This window comes from Thunnus maccoyii, chromosome 6 (assembly GCF_910596095.1).
Source record: "Thunnus maccoyii chromosome 6, fThuMac1.1, whole genome shotgun sequence".
Taxonomy (NCBI): domain Eukaryota; kingdom Metazoa; phylum Chordata; class Actinopteri; order Scombriformes; family Scombridae; genus Thunnus; species Thunnus maccoyii.
In genome coordinates this window covers 9,616,344-9,634,178 of record NC_056538.1, presented here as the reverse complement: position 1 = coordinate 9,634,178, position 17,835 = coordinate 9,616,344, and the positions used below count along the sequence as shown (strand labels likewise).

The 17,835-nt window shown below is 38.4% G+C and overlaps 1 protein-coding gene and 1 long non-coding RNA gene across 4 annotated transcripts; one reads left to right on the top strand and one right to left on the bottom strand.

The window, feature by feature from the left end:
• Positions 1 to 2,888: 2,888 nt before the first annotated feature.
• LOC121898501 (von Willebrand factor A domain-containing protein 5A-like) lies at positions 2,889 to 17,482 on the bottom strand. 2 transcript variants are annotated; one of them, XM_042413643.1, is made up of 18 exons: positions 16,843 to 17,482; positions 16,335 to 16,537; positions 16,019 to 16,241; positions 13,871 to 14,037; positions 13,654 to 13,768; positions 13,337 to 13,512; positions 13,158 to 13,246; positions 12,305 to 12,449; positions 10,079 to 10,158; positions 9,853 to 9,967; positions 9,539 to 9,760; positions 9,291 to 9,394; positions 8,607 to 8,824; positions 7,214 to 7,264; positions 5,960 to 6,046; positions 4,673 to 4,857; positions 4,072 to 4,195; positions 2,889 to 3,961 (listed from the first exon to the last, which is right to left on the bottom strand). In XM_042413643.1, the coding sequence occupies exons 1-18, from the start codon at positions 16,967 to 16,969 to the stop codon at positions 3,882 to 3,884; spliced, it is 2,511 nt and encodes an 836-aa protein (XP_042269577.1). In that variant the 5' UTR covers positions 16,970 to 17,482; the 3' UTR covers positions 2,889 to 3,881. The 2 variants fall into 2 exon arrangements, with proteins under 2 accessions (XP_042269577.1, XP_042269578.1); XM_042413644.1 differs by having other exon boundaries at positions 2,890 to 3,961; positions 9,602 to 9,760; positions 16,843 to 17,478.
• LOC121898505 lies at positions 14,541 to 16,009 on the top strand. Of its 2 annotated transcripts, none has more exons than XR_006096484.1 (3): positions 14,541 to 14,808; positions 14,924 to 15,012; positions 15,808 to 16,009. It is a non-coding gene; the product is annotated as an uncharacterized LOC121898505 (long non-coding RNA). The 2 variants fall into 2 exon arrangements; XR_006096483.1 differs by having other exon boundaries at positions 14,541 to 14,820.
• Positions 17,483 to 17,835: the final 353 nt, after the last annotated feature.

The window sequence follows — 17,835 nt, the reverse complement described above, 5'->3', positions numbered from 1 at the left end:
TAATTATTATTATTAATGACTTGACGGCTTATTAGAAAGTGAGAAACATTGGACCTGTAATTAATGGGAGGGGTCTTCCTGTGGAACTTAAGAGCTAAAAAGACGAAAGAAGAGAGGAAATGTTGATACTGCAGATACATCATCATTAATAAAGCCATCAATGCTAATTAATGATTATAGAGCCTTTATAAAGGGTGACTTATCAGAAAGTGGCACCCAAAAATGTAATTTAAAAACATTTTTATGTTGTGGTGTAATCTTGAAGGGTCCAAACCATCACAGACCGACATCACACACCTAATACATGATATACAAGGTGTAGCTGATAGTTTGAACGAGTGCAAGCAGCTTACCCACAACTTTCACATACCACAAAAATTCAGCATTGCTTGAAGATCAAATGTTAGAGACAGAGAGTACATTTAGCCTCCCTCTGTGTACTGGCAGCTTTACTGTATTTGCTTTAAGTTGCCTAAACCCTTCTTTCTTCTTCTGTCAGTGAAATCAACACAAGATTGTTGCTGTATGTCTGTATCTCAGATGAATAACTCTGTTCTGATGCTTCACTTTAGTTGCAGTTTTAGGTAGTGGAAGAATATTTCCATTTTCAAAGTGTTTTAATATTTTCTTGCAGTTCATGTGATCAAATAAAAACAAAGCAGTGCTCTGAGTGTGGAGGAGCAGGTCTGACTACCTAGTATTATGCCACACATATTTGTTAGTTTACAGAATGCAGCTCGGTTTGACAGCTGCAGGTCATTTCATTGACAGTATGTTTAGGCAGAAACATACAGCATATAGAGCATAGCACAGCTTCAATGTCTGTGCGGATTAGTTATATGTGACATCATCGTTATATGACATCAATAAATTACTGCCAATTGTGGCAACATTTTTATCAAATACAAAGAAATCATGGCAACAGTAACACAGTTGAGTTGAGGTCTCCAAAAGATTCACATCATCACCATCTAGTGGGAGAGAAATAAACACACTTTACAACAAATGGATGCAAAGTCAGTTCTCCAATCCTAAGAGTGAGTCCCATAATAATACACAGGATTTCTGAGGTGTCTGTATAGTATTCCTCTGAAATGTAGAGCAGGATTATTATAGTTGATTGTATTGAAAAAGCACCTGGAGAAGTTGACTCTGATCACAGCAGAGATGTTGAAGACGGATCTTTAACCAGGAATATTTTTAAAGCTGATACAGGATTGTGTGCTTTAGTGATTTCCAATTAGGAGTTCAGATAGACAAGATACATGGGGAGAGACACTGACAGAAGTTTCTGCTGAACATGTGAGAAGATATAAACATTGTAAATCTGTTGACAGCCGTATACCTCATGTGCAGACTATTATACACATATAAAAAACAATTTAATTATGTTAGTCCACTTCATCATGTTAGAGGAAACACAAGAGTTTGTGAGCAGTTTATTTACTGTATTAGCAGGTGCAGTTGCAAATTAGAAACTGTGCAACACTAGCTCCACCCACCCATTACTTTGGCAGGAATCAAGTGTACCCCATAGGCGTGACTGAGGATTTACATCTTTGTATTCCCTCATGGCAGGGTTTTACAGCTCTGATCAGTCTGACCTGTGATTGGCCACCACAGCGTGATGTCGAGTTGTGTTTCTCCAAAAGTTGATTCTGGATCAATTTTCTTTCTGTAGGCCAGTGTGGCACCACTGCAGCCAAAACCCCTGCAGCCTGTTCAAATGAATGGGAGCACTGGCATTTTCACCACAACGCCTGATTTGATCTGAATACTATCAAAAGCCAAAAGGGTCACAATTTGTCTCAATTTCCTCAGCGTTTATAAATGCCTGGTGGTGTCACACTTGTTGACACACCTGGTGGCAGTTATCAACGCTGTGGAAATGGAGATGAAAGTGACCCTTTTGGCATTCGACAGAATACGGCTACAGAGCAGCAGCAGCAGCAAGTGCTCCTTCTGTGTGTCTACAAAGGAGGCGTTACAATAAACAATACAATAAATGTAGACAAGACAATAATGGAGTTTGCAATGAGATTTTCAAAAAAGCGACAAAAGCCCTGGTTCAGACGGATATATCAATGAATTTTATAAGGCTTTCTCAGATCAAATGACCTCATTACTAGTAAGAGCACTTGCTGATGTGTTTGAATCTGGGGAGCTACCGGTGAGAATAACTGATAAGTGTTATACATAAAAAGTGTAAAGAGGGGGAGGCCTATTGTACAAAATGACTATAGATTGCTTACATCTATTCTTGCAAAAAGAGAAGGAACTGCAAACTGCAAAATATTACACTCAAACTGCTCGTTTGAGTGTAATATTAGATTCAATGACATATATGTACTGTAACTGTGATAATAGAAGTTTGTATAGAATTGATTTATTTATTATTGATCTTTCCATAAGTCATTAAAACTTGTTTTTTCCAGTGAAGTGGAGATGATGAGCACACTCACTGTTTGTCCAGAAAAGTTCATCATTACCAAACAAACAAGATTACAAAACAAATAAATGGGTATGACTAATTGCCTTTTTCCTTGGTCCACTTTTCAGGTGCGTCACTTATGTTCAACCTTTGATTAAATACATTGTTTTTATTTAGTTTTTTCTTGATTTAATATTTATTATTGAGTTTGTGTGTTAGCGTTACTACTATAGTGGTAGTATGTTGCACTGTATGTTTTTCATATGACATCTGCTGTCTGACCTGACTCTTATTTGTCACTGTGAATGGGTGACCAAACTAGTTTCCCCTCTGATGAATAATACAGTTATCTGACATAATCTAATCACACTTTTAAAGGATAAGTCTGGTGATATTCTCTATTTTCTATTTTTCTTATTGTCAACAAAAAACAAAAATAAACGCATCCTACAGTACTAACAGCTATTATATGTGTATTCAGGGCCTGATAGGCTATATCTTATTCCTCTCTACCATTGACCTCCACTGTGGCAGTTAATAAGTAGTATGGTGGTGTTTCATTAATGGATACAAGGTGGAGTTATTGGTGCCATGCTTCAATATGTCGTGCACTTTCTTATGGAGAACTTGTGTACCAAGTTTCATTTTATTAAAGACAACAATAGTAGAAATATAATGTTATAATATTACAGTAGCGCCCCCTGTGGGTAGAATTGTAAGAAATGTTAAACAGTTGCAGTGTGCATCAGCTTCACAGCTTTCACATAATTAAAAGAGCACCAGTCAAACCTTTTGCGTGTGTGTACAGAACTTTTTCATTATTTTTTAAATATATTTTAATATTATTTCAATCTCTTTTCTGTTTTGATTTATCTTTTCTTTCTGTCTTTGTTGTATGCAGCTGATCCTACCGGTCTAATGCAAAGATCTTCTCATTAGACCAACAGGATCAGGTGTATACAACAACTTCATGCTGAAAGGCTGAGGTCTGGTTTCAACAGAAATGCACTGTAATAAATCTATGAGACTTAGTGTAGAGTACATTCAGTACATTCAGTATCCAGTAAAGTGCATGTATCCCTTATGTATGTGCCAACAATGATTTCTCACAGTTTTATGGGACGCTGCATGGAGAAATGTGTTGTTGTCTTCTTTGAGCTTAAATGCACAAAGAAGATTCAGGTCCAAAGATTCAACTTTAATTTTCTGGAACAAGAAACCATTTCTGATACAAAGCAACATTAAAGCACTGACACAGAAAAACACTAATGTCTTGTTACATGGCTGATCCTGGATGGATGAAGCACAGTGCAAATATACTAAGGCACAAGATATCATAAAAGTAGAAAGTGCAAAGTAGTAACATTCAATGTTGATGAAGTAAATGCAGGATGGAGTAAATCTGCTCCTATGTACCAATCTGGAAGGAAAAGCCAGTTTAACAAAAACCTCAAATCCCCAGTGAATCTTTCTGCACCTTGCAACCCAGCAGTGCATTTCCAGCTTCCACACACTCTGTCACACATGGTGCTGAGAAAAAAACACAGAAGAAGCCATCATTAGACTGAATGTAGCAGCTGATTATAACCAGTACACACATTTAAAAACATCAGATCAGCACTTATTATTATGGTGATTACCTTTCTGAGCACAGAGCCATGATGCAGCCTTCATAGCCAGAAGCTCCCATTCATCCTGAACATCTGACTTGAAACCATGAAGCCAGATCAGAGCCAGAATGGTGGCCCACACTTCCTTGTTCACCTTTATCAGCAAATGATAGAATAAAAGACAACAGAAAGAAACAAAATCAAGGAAAACAAAGACAGCAAAGCATTTCAAAGGAAAATGTGACTGCACAGTTCTTAAAACAGCGGTAACAATATTATAAATTAAATAAAATAAGAGCACACTCAAATATGTACAGTACATGTGATTTACTCTCAGATATGGTCAACACCTTTCATTAACAGGTGGTTTAAAAACACCACAAGAGGGCACCATCACAATCTCTCAATCTGGTTGTATTTCTTCTGGACTAATTTCTATTGATTGTTTTTATGGAACAATATATCTCAGCATGTCTTTTTATTATTATACATACTGTATAGCCCTGATTTTTGTTTTGGTCTCTCTTTTTAAGTTTTTTTTAATGGTGTGTTTAACATTTTTTTTTATATAAAGTGATTCATTAAATCTGTTTTAGAGTAAGTTCCTTTATTATTTTCTTCAATGACTCACCACTGACGGTTTGGGGTTTTCCACCTCCTCGCTGGTCTTTCCCAGTGCAGCAGCCAGAGCTGGTTCAAGCAACCAGCAACCAGACGCCTTCTGGAGGGACACCAACTGCAGCAAAGGGTCTCTGCGAGGCTGCTTGGGCATGGCGGCTTCAAAACTGTTATCAAAGGGGCCTGAGCACGACAGAGCTGAAAACAAAATCAAAGTCATTAGAATTCATCCTTTGGGGACCATGAACGTCTGTTCTTGGAAATCCAATGATTGCTGCATTATTTTGATAAAAAACAAACAACAGATGTTTAACTGGCAAACTTTGACCTGCTGATGGCACAAGAGGAAAAGTAGAGGGTCATCAAAGTTAAGACATATTTGTGTTTGGTTTCTACTTTTCTAATTTGTGCATTGAATAAAATATCATGCTGGCTTGACTGGTAAAATACATAACTGAGTTGTACAAATACACTTAAGATTATCGCTATAAGCAGCAATACAGTGATCCAGCTCCAGTCTAGATTTTATCACAAGGTGAAAAAGGTGATTCAGAATGTAGATGGTTAAATTTAAAGCACTTAATATTCACATCAAGGGGTTTTTTCTTAATTTAAGTTTTTTAATTCAGATGGCTGTAACAAATATAGCCTTTGATATAAAAGACAATTCTTACATGCATTACTTGGACCAGATTACATGCATCATTGTGGACTTAGCAACAATTTGTTTTGGAGAAAACAGTTTTGTGTGTGACCACCAGCACATGCCTAACTCTTATATGTGCATCATTTAAGCATTTATGCAAAGGATAATTCTCAAGATAAAATATTTTGGGTAGAATATAAGTTTAAGTAATGCAGCTTAGTTGTAGTAACTACTGTGTATAAAAGCATAATGTCTTTCTCACATGTTGTCAAGTTGAGAAAAGTGGAGTTGAGTTATTCATCCTGTTTGACACAGGAGATCTGTGGACTGACAGCTATATGTGACAGTTTTGTAGAGATTTTGAGATATTATTGTTCATGTATTTAAACAGTAGCACAGACAAAATAAATGTCTGTGCCCTCCAGAGATAATAGACCCTTGATGATGATGAGCAAAAGCAGTTTTAGAGATCAATGTCCGCAGGAAAGTAGTCAAATCTAATCGAAATGGGATGTTTTTAAATCTTTACTGAAGCTTATTTTTACAGAGCCTGCTGATAAATTCTGGAGGGTTCTGTTTACACTAAAACATCTGAACATTTTGTCTAGTCTATAAAGTTTGTGCACCACTGAAAAAAAAAAAAACCTTTCTCACTTTTGTCACTTTCATCACCTTCGTCACCTTCGTCACAGCACTCTTCCAGACAATATGCCTCTGCTTCACAACTATCATCAGCATAACCTGTTTTCTCAAAAAGAAATGCACTGTTACAATAGCAAAAATATACTAAAAATATTTAAAACTAATTGAAATGATCAGTGTCTTTAATGTTATTGTGCAATAAATGGTGCAGTGCACTGAACTAATGCTGGATTTTGTTGCCCTGAGCTGTTCTGTATCTGACCCTGGTTTGTGTCACCTGTGCACCCTGCAACACAACTCACAATTGTACTCAACAGCACCCCAAATATGAGTTACTTAATTAATAACTATTTCTGGAATAGACCCCCTCAAAACCCACTCAACTATTACTATTGTATGTATAAAGCACTGCACCTTGGGAATGTCATTAGTTTTTTAGCATAGATATATACATGTAGACACCACATTGTACGCTGCTGGTCATTGTATTGAATGTCAATGCTGCTGCCACAATGGTGTGGGGTAGTCGCACTTCCGAATGCATACAAAAATACTGTGAGAGAAGATCCAGATTTCTTCTATTTGTAGTGGAGTGCTTGGAACAAATGTTCAAGACTTTTTCGTACAAACAGAACTAGTGTTGCAGTTTTCTTTAACAGCATAGGACTAGTGGAGTAGAGTAGCGTAGAGGAAAGCTTTAATGTCCCCGAGGGGCGATTTGGCTTGCAAACAGCTGTCAACAATAAGTAAAAATGGAATCCATACAATACTGACAGAAATGGTTGCAAAACAATCTCTATTCAGGAAAATCTGTTGTCTGCAAATGCTAATTCATCTGTCAGGGCTAACTCTGAATTGTGTTTCAGTAGAAAAAGATTTCAAAGCTGCAGCCCAGCTTTTGTCAGCTGTGATTAGTTTTCAAGTGCTATAAGCTTCAGGACCTTAATGCTAACTAGCATTAGGCTTCAAATCAATAGTGTCAATAAATGCTAAGTCAAAATTATGAGATGCTATTGTATACTTAGGATTTTTTATCTCACATTTATGAGATACTGAGTCATAATAATGAGAAAAAAAATGAATAATGCAAACAAAACTTAGTTTCTTTTTTGCAAATGGCAAAAATGGGCTTCCATAGATATTACAGTAGCACAGACTAGTCGAATGGCCGAACATAAAGCAACAAGTGCCCTCGTTGTATTTTGTGTTCAGTGGATGTAGAAATACGCTGGTGTGTGTTCAAAGCGCTTTCAACTTTTTACTCACAAATGTCTGAAGAAGCACATGACATCGTACAGTAGGAGGCAAACATCATCCCTAAGATAAAAAGAGAGTAGGATATTAAATGAAGGTCATTAGCTAGGGCATAAATATCAAACAATAAACCAATAAATTCCTTCATATAAAACTTACAGTTTTTCACAAATTCAATGCAGATCCATTTGTGAGCACCACTGCTTGCTGAGACTTGACTTAATTGCCTTGTCTCATAGAAGTACTTGTACTCAAAGGATTAATTTGACATTTTGGGAAATGTGCTTATTTGCTTTCTAGAAGCTAGTTATATGAGAAGATCAGTTTTATTCTTATATCTGTTTTTTCAGAATGCTACAGTAAGCAGCCAGTTAGTTTAGCTTTAGACTGGAAACCGCTAGCCTGGCTGTGTCTGCAAGTAACAAAATTTGCCTACTGATCTTCAAAAATTCACTAATTAACACACTATATTTCATTTTTTTCATCTATACAAAAATTCAAGAGTAAAAACAGCAAATTATGGTTTTACAGGGGTTATGTGCTACTCTGTTGAATGAAGAGTCGTATTGATCTTTTAATCGAGCTTTTGGCAAGAATGCAAATAAGTGTATTACATCATATTGAATAAGCACAAGACCCAACCAGGCCAATGTCATGCTTATGCTTTTTTAAATTTCTTTTTGGAGCATTTTATGCTTTTATTAGACAGCACAAGTAGAGACAGGAAATGAGAGAGAGAGAAATGCAAGAAAGGTCCCCAGCCACACATGCAAATGCATTTTTAAAACCATGGCTCAATCCCAGCAGTGTGGCAATATATGTAATAATAGACATTATACTGTAAACATAGACATACTGTATGTGTGTATGATTTATCTAGAATATCTTTACACATTGATTTTCCTAATCAGAACAATTATTTAGACAATGCAGCATTTAATAAATGCCATTGGATTAGAAATGGTTAAGACTTGAAATCAATGCACAAGTCATTGATCAGACCATGCAGTGCCTCTGTGAAGTTTTTGTTGTTTTCCTCTCAAATATTTGTAGAATTGTTCCCTCATTCCCACAATACATGGACATTCAATATCTAGTGCTATCATCAGGTCTAATTTTCAATTTGTATTATATGTTTATTTATGACCAAATACCTGTAAAACTAATCGTATCCATCAGCCTCAGCTTGCATGGCTGGTAGACTCTTAGTCTTGTTGATATTCTTAACAAAAACATTATGATTCTTCACGCATAGTTTTACCATAGAAAATGTAGATTTCATCTGATCAAATAAACCAGTGCTCAAAAATATCAAGGTGTGTTTTTAGCCATACTATCCAGTTGCATCACACATAAGGTTTGCCATACTGAGCTGGGAATAAGTAATGTTCTTGGAAACACTCACTGGGTGCTGGAACATTTCTTCGCAACAGAGGCCCTTGAATCGCCTCGCTGTCATCTTTATTGACAGCAATGAAGGCGGTGAAGGAGCTGCTCACTCCTGATTGGACACTGAGCTCCACCACCTTCTGCTTCACTCCTTCATCTTGCTCTACTTCATTCCCAATATCCATCTCAAGGGAGCGAATCAGAGTCCGAGCACCCAACCTGTGGACTGTTAGTCTGCAGACAAGACCGAGGAGTTAACTTTTTATTTGTATGAATGCAAAACAGTGATCTATGTCCAGTCAGGATATTTAACAACTTTTCAATAATGGAAATTAGATGCAAAGTAAAAAAACATTAATGCTACAAAAATCCACTACTGTTTCTCAGTGACCTCTCAGATTTTTTTTTCTTAATACCCAACGACATGTTGGCAGAGGTAACACACACACACACACACCGAGTCTGTGTATGTGTGTGTGTCTCTCACAGTTAAATATAAATGTAAATGTACTTATAAATTTATCTCAATAGAAGGCTACAACTGAATCTTCATTGGTATTTTGAGTTCTTACTGTATTTATAAGTGTAAATATTTATGTTATTTTACTGTACTATGTCACTTTATTTTAGTTACGTTGTACTGCAGTAAATACCATATTTCACATAAAAGCCTATGCTGTATGACCAAACCCTGTTTTACCCAGTGTCCTCTGCAGGTTTGAGACTGAAGCGGAGCTGGTTCTGGGATGGATGACCTGTCAGGCTGTACTTCACCGTCACACAGCCCTCTGCTGCCTCTGGACTCTGAAAGAGCATTACAGTGATAGAAACCAATCTTCTTATCTTAATTACATACCTGATGAAAACTTCAATCACTTAAATGTGGACACAGAAGATGCTATATAGTTCATGCAAACACTTTTTTGGCACTATAACACTGTTATTTACATTTTTCAAAGCTGAAAAATCAGACCAGAGAGGTATTTCACTATGACATGGTGCTGCTCCTACCTGTCCAGTGAGCTGAGCATAAACCAGTGACCTTTGACCCTGGAAAATTGTTGTGATGGGTGGAGAGAGGACAGTGACAGACACTGCCTTTGGTAAATCCCATGTGACTGAGATGTCCACCACTGCTGGCTGCAGAGCAAATCGCAGCGACTGCATCACCTGATGAATAAAAAATGTTTATTCATTATTTATTTTTAATTATGTCTTTTGTCTAGATACAATTTTTTAAATAATAAATGGTCATGTCTTACTTTTGGTTGCATCCTGTCAGTTCCTGTGATGAACTGAGCGTGACCTCCTCCTTCCTTGGCCAACCCATTGATAAGAGCAGAGCTGGCTCCTTCCCCGATCCCAAAAGAGAAACACCTGCAATGAAGTAGTTTTGTTTTTAACACACAGAATTCAGACATTGGTCATATTCTGTGAATTGTGTGGGTGATTGTTGTATTTTTGTATTTTGTGTTATTGTGCTTTCACCTGTGGGAGCCTGAGTTGTCCCTCACCAGATTTATAACTTCTTTGGTGTTCTCCACCTCGCCGTCAGTAAAGACAAACAGCTGGGACGGAGTGTTTACATATCACTGTTAGTTACATAACATCACACTATGAAAAATGCGACATGTGCTATGAGTCATCCACAAAATATTGAGAGCAGTGTCAGGTTGCTGTTTCAGTAACACAATTAGATATAACAGTGATGTATATAGAACAGATAAGGTGTGTCATGTATGAGCCTCTAATAAACTGGTTTGTTCAACATTGTACTTGGAAAGAACATAAAATTAGGAACTATTGAGTAGATCAATCAAGCAATTGTTTATAGATTGTATAGGATATGTTATCCCTCATTTATTTCCTATTCTTTACTTGTTTGCTCTGGCTACACCAGCAGTCAAACACTTCATGGAACTTCATGGAACCAGTGAGTTTTCAGCGAGTAAACAACAGAAACAAGCAGCAGTTTTAATAAAAAATGTCAGCAAGCGTCAGTGAGTGAAATGAACACAGCTGAAAACAAACTGTCGCATCTGATTCAGCAACATTTTCCAGATGTATCACATTTGTAGCTTTCCAAATCCTGTCCAAACCTTCTTGCCACAACAGATCCACACTAACATTTCTCTGTCCACAGACATCATCAGGAAACTGTACAAACTACACCAGACTATACACAGGGAAGAGCTGTGATGTAAGTTTAATCTCTTAATGCAGAGCTATTCAGCTGTCACATGTCCCAACTTACTCACTTCAATGTAGACTTAACAATTTAGACTTACTGATGGTTAAATATGCACTGTATGCTGTATTATGTGGGAATAAGTAAACAAAAATTAAATTTAAAACACGAATCAGACTGAGTGGCAGATATTACTAATTAAAGACTTTATTGTGGATCCGGGGTAAAAAGGTGATTGGGACATTGTAAGGGCTTTATTTTGATGGCAAAAGAACAGTGAACAGGAAAACATTTGGGTTACAGTGCAAGACTTGTTTCCAAGCACATGATCCAGGCCACTGAGACCCAGAGAAGCAATGGAAAATGGATGGATGAATGGGTACTAGTAGGAGCATGTTAAATTAATTGTCTGTTTACATTTTTTTAGCATTATCTCTTTATCTCTCCATATAAAGCAAGGAATCTCTGTCTGTCTGTATGTATGTTTGTCCTTTGTATATCTTGAGAACCGTTCATCCAATCTGCTTCACACTTGGCAGGTGTATTGCTGGGGATACAAGGGAGTGCACTGTCGAAATTTGGTCCAAATTGGATATGTGACACGTTTAATATTAATAAACTTGGAATAAACAAGCAAACAGCAAGTCGCTCTGCTCTGCAGCAGTGGGGCAGGGCTTTGGGGCTCTGCTACTACATGTCATGAGCAGAGCTGTGCAACCCTGCCATGAGAGAGAGGGGAGGAAAACATCTCTCTTCATTAAATAACTTTAAATGTTAGGCTTTGTCATGGGTTTCCCAACTCAACTTAAAAAACAAAAGAGAAAAAGAGAGAGAGACGGCGAGACTGGAGAGACAGCGGTGGAAAGCTTTCTCTGAGAGAGAGAAATCCTTTGAATGACAGAAATACATTATATAATTATTTTCTGATTGTTTCACGGCAGTTATGTTCTAAAGAACAAATAAACAACCATCAAACACTCAACAGTTGATTTACTGTGGAGTCAGATGCTCTTTGGGTGCAATTTGGACATGTAACATGTTTAACATTAATAAACTTTGCTCTGTGTCTGAGTGCAGCAGGGGCTGTTTGATATAATCACTGTCACATCACAGAGGGGTGGGGCTTCAGGGCTCTGAACAAGAGAGATGAACGAGGGCACACAGGAAAAAAAAAAGAGGAGTGCAGGCACGTTTTATTGGCAGCAGAATCAACCAATGGAAGGCCGTAAAATGCTTCTTCGGTTCAACCTCTATTTAGTCTCACTGGTGAAGTTTCTGCCTGGATTAAGACCATTTAATTCATTAAATCCTTATTGTTTTAATTGATACATTACGTTGTTGCTGGGCTAGAAACATAAATACCAAGGAGACAAGAAAAGCAAATTGCTGACGAAGATCAGAAAAAAAAAACACCAAACTATCAGAGGGTCATAGTTGTGTAACAAAAATGACCATTAAGTTTTTGCATAATGTGTGTGTGTGTGTGTGTGTGTGTGTGTGTGTGTGTGTGTGTGTGTGTGTGTTACTTGTCTTGGTTGACTGGGAATGCAGGGCTGGCTGTAAATATGTTTGAGGGGCTCCAGGATCTCTGTTCCTCCCAGATCAGCGTCCATCTCCTCAACTTTCTTCAGAGCTTCTTCCATAGTCTTCTCACTGTACTCCACACTCTTACTGCCATCAGAAACACACAGATGGGGGAGGTAAGATAGTTGTGTAGCGCTACCAACTTCCACAATTCAATTTGAAATTCATATCATGTCTTTTTTATAGCATAACTGCAATCTTTCCCTAAACTTCCTCATGTCTTAACTGTATTGTTGCTGCCATGACCACATTTTGTAAGAACAATTGATTTTGGAATGTTACAATGTTACAATTTCATTTGGAGGACAATTTTATCCAAAGCAACGTACACATGAGAGTTAATACAATACAAGCGAGGATCTATTCAGGAGAGAACAACATGAGTAAGTGTCATGAAGCTAAGTTCAGGTGCCAAGGATGTAGGTGCCAACAAGCAGTGCATTGAGGCAATAAAGTGCATAGAAGCGGATAATGACATTTTGTGTTTGTGAAAGAGCTGGTTCTTCAGCTTTTTCTTAAAGATCGAGAGGGACTCTGCGGATTGAATGGAGTTTGGTAACTCGTTCCACCACTGGGGAACTACAGAAGAGAAGAATCTGGCTAGCGACTCTGGACCCTGTTGGGAGTGAATGTTAAAAAATTTGAGATTAAACATAATTTGGGGTTTTGCAGAATCACCCAATATCAAAGATCTGTCTGCTGACAGCACTGACATACAGACACACATGTGCAAACAGTGATATCAAAGACTGAAACACATTTTTGTGGACTGAGTCAAATGAGGAAGTGATTTACAGGAAGATGTGTTGATAACTGGACCCGAAACTGTAGATGTTGAAGTAGCAGCCCATTGGTAAACTCTTCAGCAGGAGCAGTAGAGTATCCTTGGAGGAAGAGAGAAAAGATAGTGAAGGCCACTTTGTGAGAGGAACACTATGAATGATTTTATGACAGAGTTAACACATAATGAATACCCTGGCACTGCCAATGCGAGTCTCTTGCTGGTTGCTGTTATCCATAGGACAATCCATACTTCCAGATCGATCAATCAAGAACACAAACTCTCCACATGAGGCGACTGAAGACATCACAGCCTGGGGGAACTCAGGGTACAGGCTCAGCATCACCACTGGATCACCCATCAGAGTGCCTGAAACACAGGAAAGAGACACAAAAATGACCAGAAATCTGCTTTTTATCATTTATTAAAACACATGTAACTCATCAGTTTGAGGATGAAGATAATTAACTTTTTATTTACAGAGTAACAACTTCTCTAATTGTCACTCACCAGGCTTGGCAGAGGCCTGTCCTGCCTCCACCACAGCAGTGGGCTGGTGGGCGTCTTTGTAATAAATCAACAGTTCAACATCCCTGTCAAACTTGTGTCCTGCAGCCAACTTGACCTGCAGTTCACAAAACACACTCATAAACATAAATAGAGAGATGTCTTGTTCTCAGTAATGAGGAACAATCACACACAACAGACACATTAGCACTCTACATACCGTGGCCTGAGTTTGCTCTGTGTTGAGGTACTGGAGAGGGTCCAGGGAACACTTGGACTCTACTTTAGAGATTGGACGAGGAGAAGACACCCGGGCAGAGAAAGACAGACTGTAGGGCACCAGAGAGGCTGGAACAGATGTCACCTGGACGCTGCCACCTTCACTACCTGTGAACAACATGAAACAGGTTTAAAATGTTGTGATCAAAGACACTAAAACCACTTATGTAGCTGAAAACCTTCAGTCCAGATGAGGTTCTGGCTGACCAGGAAAATAGGGGAAACAAATCCTCAACCTAAATATTCTGCTTTAAGTAAAAATATACTACTAAAAAAACTACTAGATACTCTGAAGGAATACTCATCACTTTTCTGCTGCTTATCAGCAGCCATTGTGACCTACAGTTCTCAAAACACAGTGACACAGTGGTGGAAAGTTAAGCAAAGAAGCCCAAGCACCCTGTGATCATCATTCCCTCTTGAAGGGTCCTGAGGCATTCTCAGATTAGATGGGTTACATAGTCCAGCATACTCTGTGTCTACACCATGGGTTTCCTCCCAATTGCAAGTGCGCAAGTGGGGTATCCTGATCGCATGCCTGAACTAACTCAAACACTGAATTCAAACTGCAGTCTTTCCAGATGTCTGAGCTCCTCACCCTCTCTATGGGGACTAGTGTTAGCCACCCAACAAGGGAAAAGCTCATTTCAGTCTCTTGAATCCACTCCTGGAGCCAGGGCTGGGAGGGCAGCTCAAGGGCGAATGACAAACCAAAGACAAAGGGCAAGATGAAAAACAAATTGACTGTAAAACTGAATTTGACTCAACACTACCTTGTTAGGGTGGTAAGACAGAAAACAAAACACCTCCCACACTTGGCCGCCAGTGAGGAGAACAATCATGCTGTCAGTCTGAACACAGTTTAATGCTGTTTAACAAGTGAGATGTCAAGTATGATTAGTTTTCTAATCCTTGCAGGTTCATTTGAACTTCCTTTATTGAAACATTGGCCTTTGACCTTTCCGTAACTCCAAAGTTGTCCTCACTGTGATAGATATCAACACTGGTCAAAATGCTTGCAGTGCGCCAGCTTCGAATGGGACTTCTGATTATGCAGCGCTAACTGTTCGCTAACTGGTGAAGGTGAGCGAGTGGCTCCAATACTTAGTTTCACTGTTTGTTAAACCATGTCATCCCATTTTCTGTTTCTACAGGATTTAAATACAGGAGATGCAAAGTTTTGTGTGGTGACTTTAAAGGAATAGATTGATATTTTGTGAAATTATTCGCTGTCTGTACGGTAAATTTGTTGTTAGCTTAGCTTAGCATAAACACTGGAAATAGGGGAAAACAGCTAAACTGGCTCTGTCAAAAGGCAAGAAAATCAAGGAATATCTTGCTTTGTTTAACCCTAACCCTTTCAAATTTGAAAAATAATTGCACAAAATGTTTGTTAAAGGTATACTGTGGGGTTTTTGACCAATAGTAGTGCTATGAAGCAATGTTTTTACAACTAAGTCACCATTTTTGTATCATATACACACATAAGGAAACAAGCACGGTAGGACACAGCAAAACAATGCATATTCTTGTTGACTGTTTCATGCTATTTTTTAGATCAACTGTTGTTGGTGCTAACAGCAAATAAGTATTTCAATACGCTTGCAAAGGCAGTGAAGAAGAACACTGCTCACCAGTAAACATGGATCTATGATGCAGGATTCAACATATTGGCTTTACAAATGTTTTACAAGGAAGTAAATTAACAAACACGTTTGTGAAGGATACACACAGTGTATTTTAGTAAGACACACTGAATATTAACATAACTTTTGTTTGTTTATAAGACAACTCCACAGCCCCCTGTAGGTGTTTGTATAAAAAAAGAATAAGAGCGTTTCTCAAATGTCAATATTGATTTCAGCCTCAAATTCACAGATTGTTTGGGATCTACTCGTCACCACAGTTGGCAGAGGTTGGAAGACATAAAAGGAGTTTTGAGGTGATGTACTCTATCGATGCACAACAGGTTTTGGCTTCCCCCATTGTATGTGGGTGCACTTGGCACCAGGTGCATCACTGTCGCAGTAAGACTCTTTTTGTCAGGTGTGGTGTGCACTAAACAGAAAGTGTTGGCTGGTTTTCCTACCCTGAGGTTGGTAGCGAGGGTTGAGCACAGCAGGCAGACAAAACCTCAGCCCGTCATCAGCCTGCACAGCCAGCTCAGTGACGTACTCCAGTCTGATGGAGGCGCTCTCTCCTGGAGGCAGACTGCCCACACTCAGAGAGAATATATCCGGGCTCTGATCACTCTCTTCCAATAGGAAGGCCTGCTGACCGGAGCTCAATGCATCATCATACTCCTCATGAGCCTGCAGTACAGATGACACATGTGAGTAATGGTTGGTGTGCTTACTGTCTTTTCAGATTCATTATAGTGAGTATGTCTTTACTGTCCAGCTCACCTTCTGTTTCTCCTTCACCTCAGCTACAATCTGTGTTTGTCCAATCTTAGCACTGAAATGACAGACAGCAGCATCTCCAGGCAGAGGGAAGACAAAAACAGCCTCCAGTGGTTTGTCCTCCTTGTTCTCGTAGAGCAGAGTGGAGACCACTGTAGCCACATGGTCCCTCACCTCCAGCTCCACTTCAATGCTCTTCAGAGGAACTGATGAGAAACAGAGAGAAACAACACAAACACTGTGTGACAACTGTTGTCTTTTCTGTGGGTGAAGATATGATTTCTGATTGTAATTAAGGTTTTTTTCTGTACTGAATTGTTACATTTTTAGCTACACAACAGTTGTACTTTCTTGTTATCCAAGCTGATAGTTAAAATGCTTCAGTTTGTGCAGGAAACCATTATGTATCTGAAAGCCTTTACAGCCAACATTTGAAGCTTACATGAGTACAAAAAAAGGTTTTGTTGCAAATCATATATTTCTGTGTTGGTGTTTTCTAACAGCTCTGTACCTGGTTCCTTCTTGGCAGTTAGCAGACCACAGTGGTTCATCTTTGCACCTGTGCAACAATTAACAAGGACATATAAAGACGTAATTCTGCCGTGATCAAGAATGACAATACTGTACATCATAGACATTGATCAACAATTAAAATAAAAGACGGATTTCCTGTTTCTTTTTAAAAAAAAAAATTCACATGAATGTCACAAAAATCATTTTCTAATTATAATTACAACCAATTACTATTGATTTCCGAATGAATGGGTATTTGGCGCTATTTTTGGCATTAAAAAAATACTCTTTTGGCCTGATGGAAACGTTAAAAGGTGAAAAGAGGAGAGGAGAGTATGACCACTGACTGAATGTGACAATATTAACAATAATATACTATTGATGATGCATTATTATGTGTTAAATGCTATTTTTTTCTTTTTTTCGTTCTGAGAAAAGCAAAACATTACGACATAATTGCGACGTCTCCATATGCCCTTAATACGCTGTAGTCATGCTGTATCAGTACATAAATAAATCTGCCAACACTCCCGATGTTTGCGGGTGTCTCCCTTTTTTGAACCCTTTCTCTCGCTGTGATCCTGATCGTTAATTACTCCCGTTAATCTCCCGATTTCATAGTTTTTCCTTTTCCTTATCACAACCTGTTTGTGGTACTTTACAGCGTGTGCGCGCAGCTGCTCTCTGCGCAGGTAACTTAGTCCTTCATACTATCACCTGTGATTCACTACCTGCAGGTAGCGCTGGTATAGAGAGGACTGAGGTACTGGTTTGTCATATTGGCTTTCTACTCGCGAAGGTTAATAATAAATGATTAATTCAATACAATATTTCACTAAAATTCTTGTGACAATTACACCACTATGTACCACAAATATTATACCAGTTGTATAAAGGTTTTTTCAGCTGTCTCATGATTCAATCTGCTAACGTGCGTCATCTGTAACTACGTAGGCTAAATAAACACAGAGGAAATGCCTACCTTTGAGGA

Excerpts from the sequence above, each read along its gene's own strand:
- LOC121898501 (XM_042413643.1), bottom strand. The coding sequence starts at position 16,969 with ATGTCTATGATGTACAGTATTGTCATTCTTGATCACGGCAGAATTACG. Across the intron at positions 13,513-13,653 it reads ACAGGCCTCTGCCAAGCCTG|GCACTCTGATGGGTGATCCA; the intron begins GTGAGTGACAAT and ends CCTGTGTTTCAG. Across the intron at positions 6,047-7,213 it reads ATGTGCTTCTTCAGACATTT|GTTATGCTGATGATAGTTGT; the intron begins GTGAGTAAAAAG and ends TTGAGAAAACAG.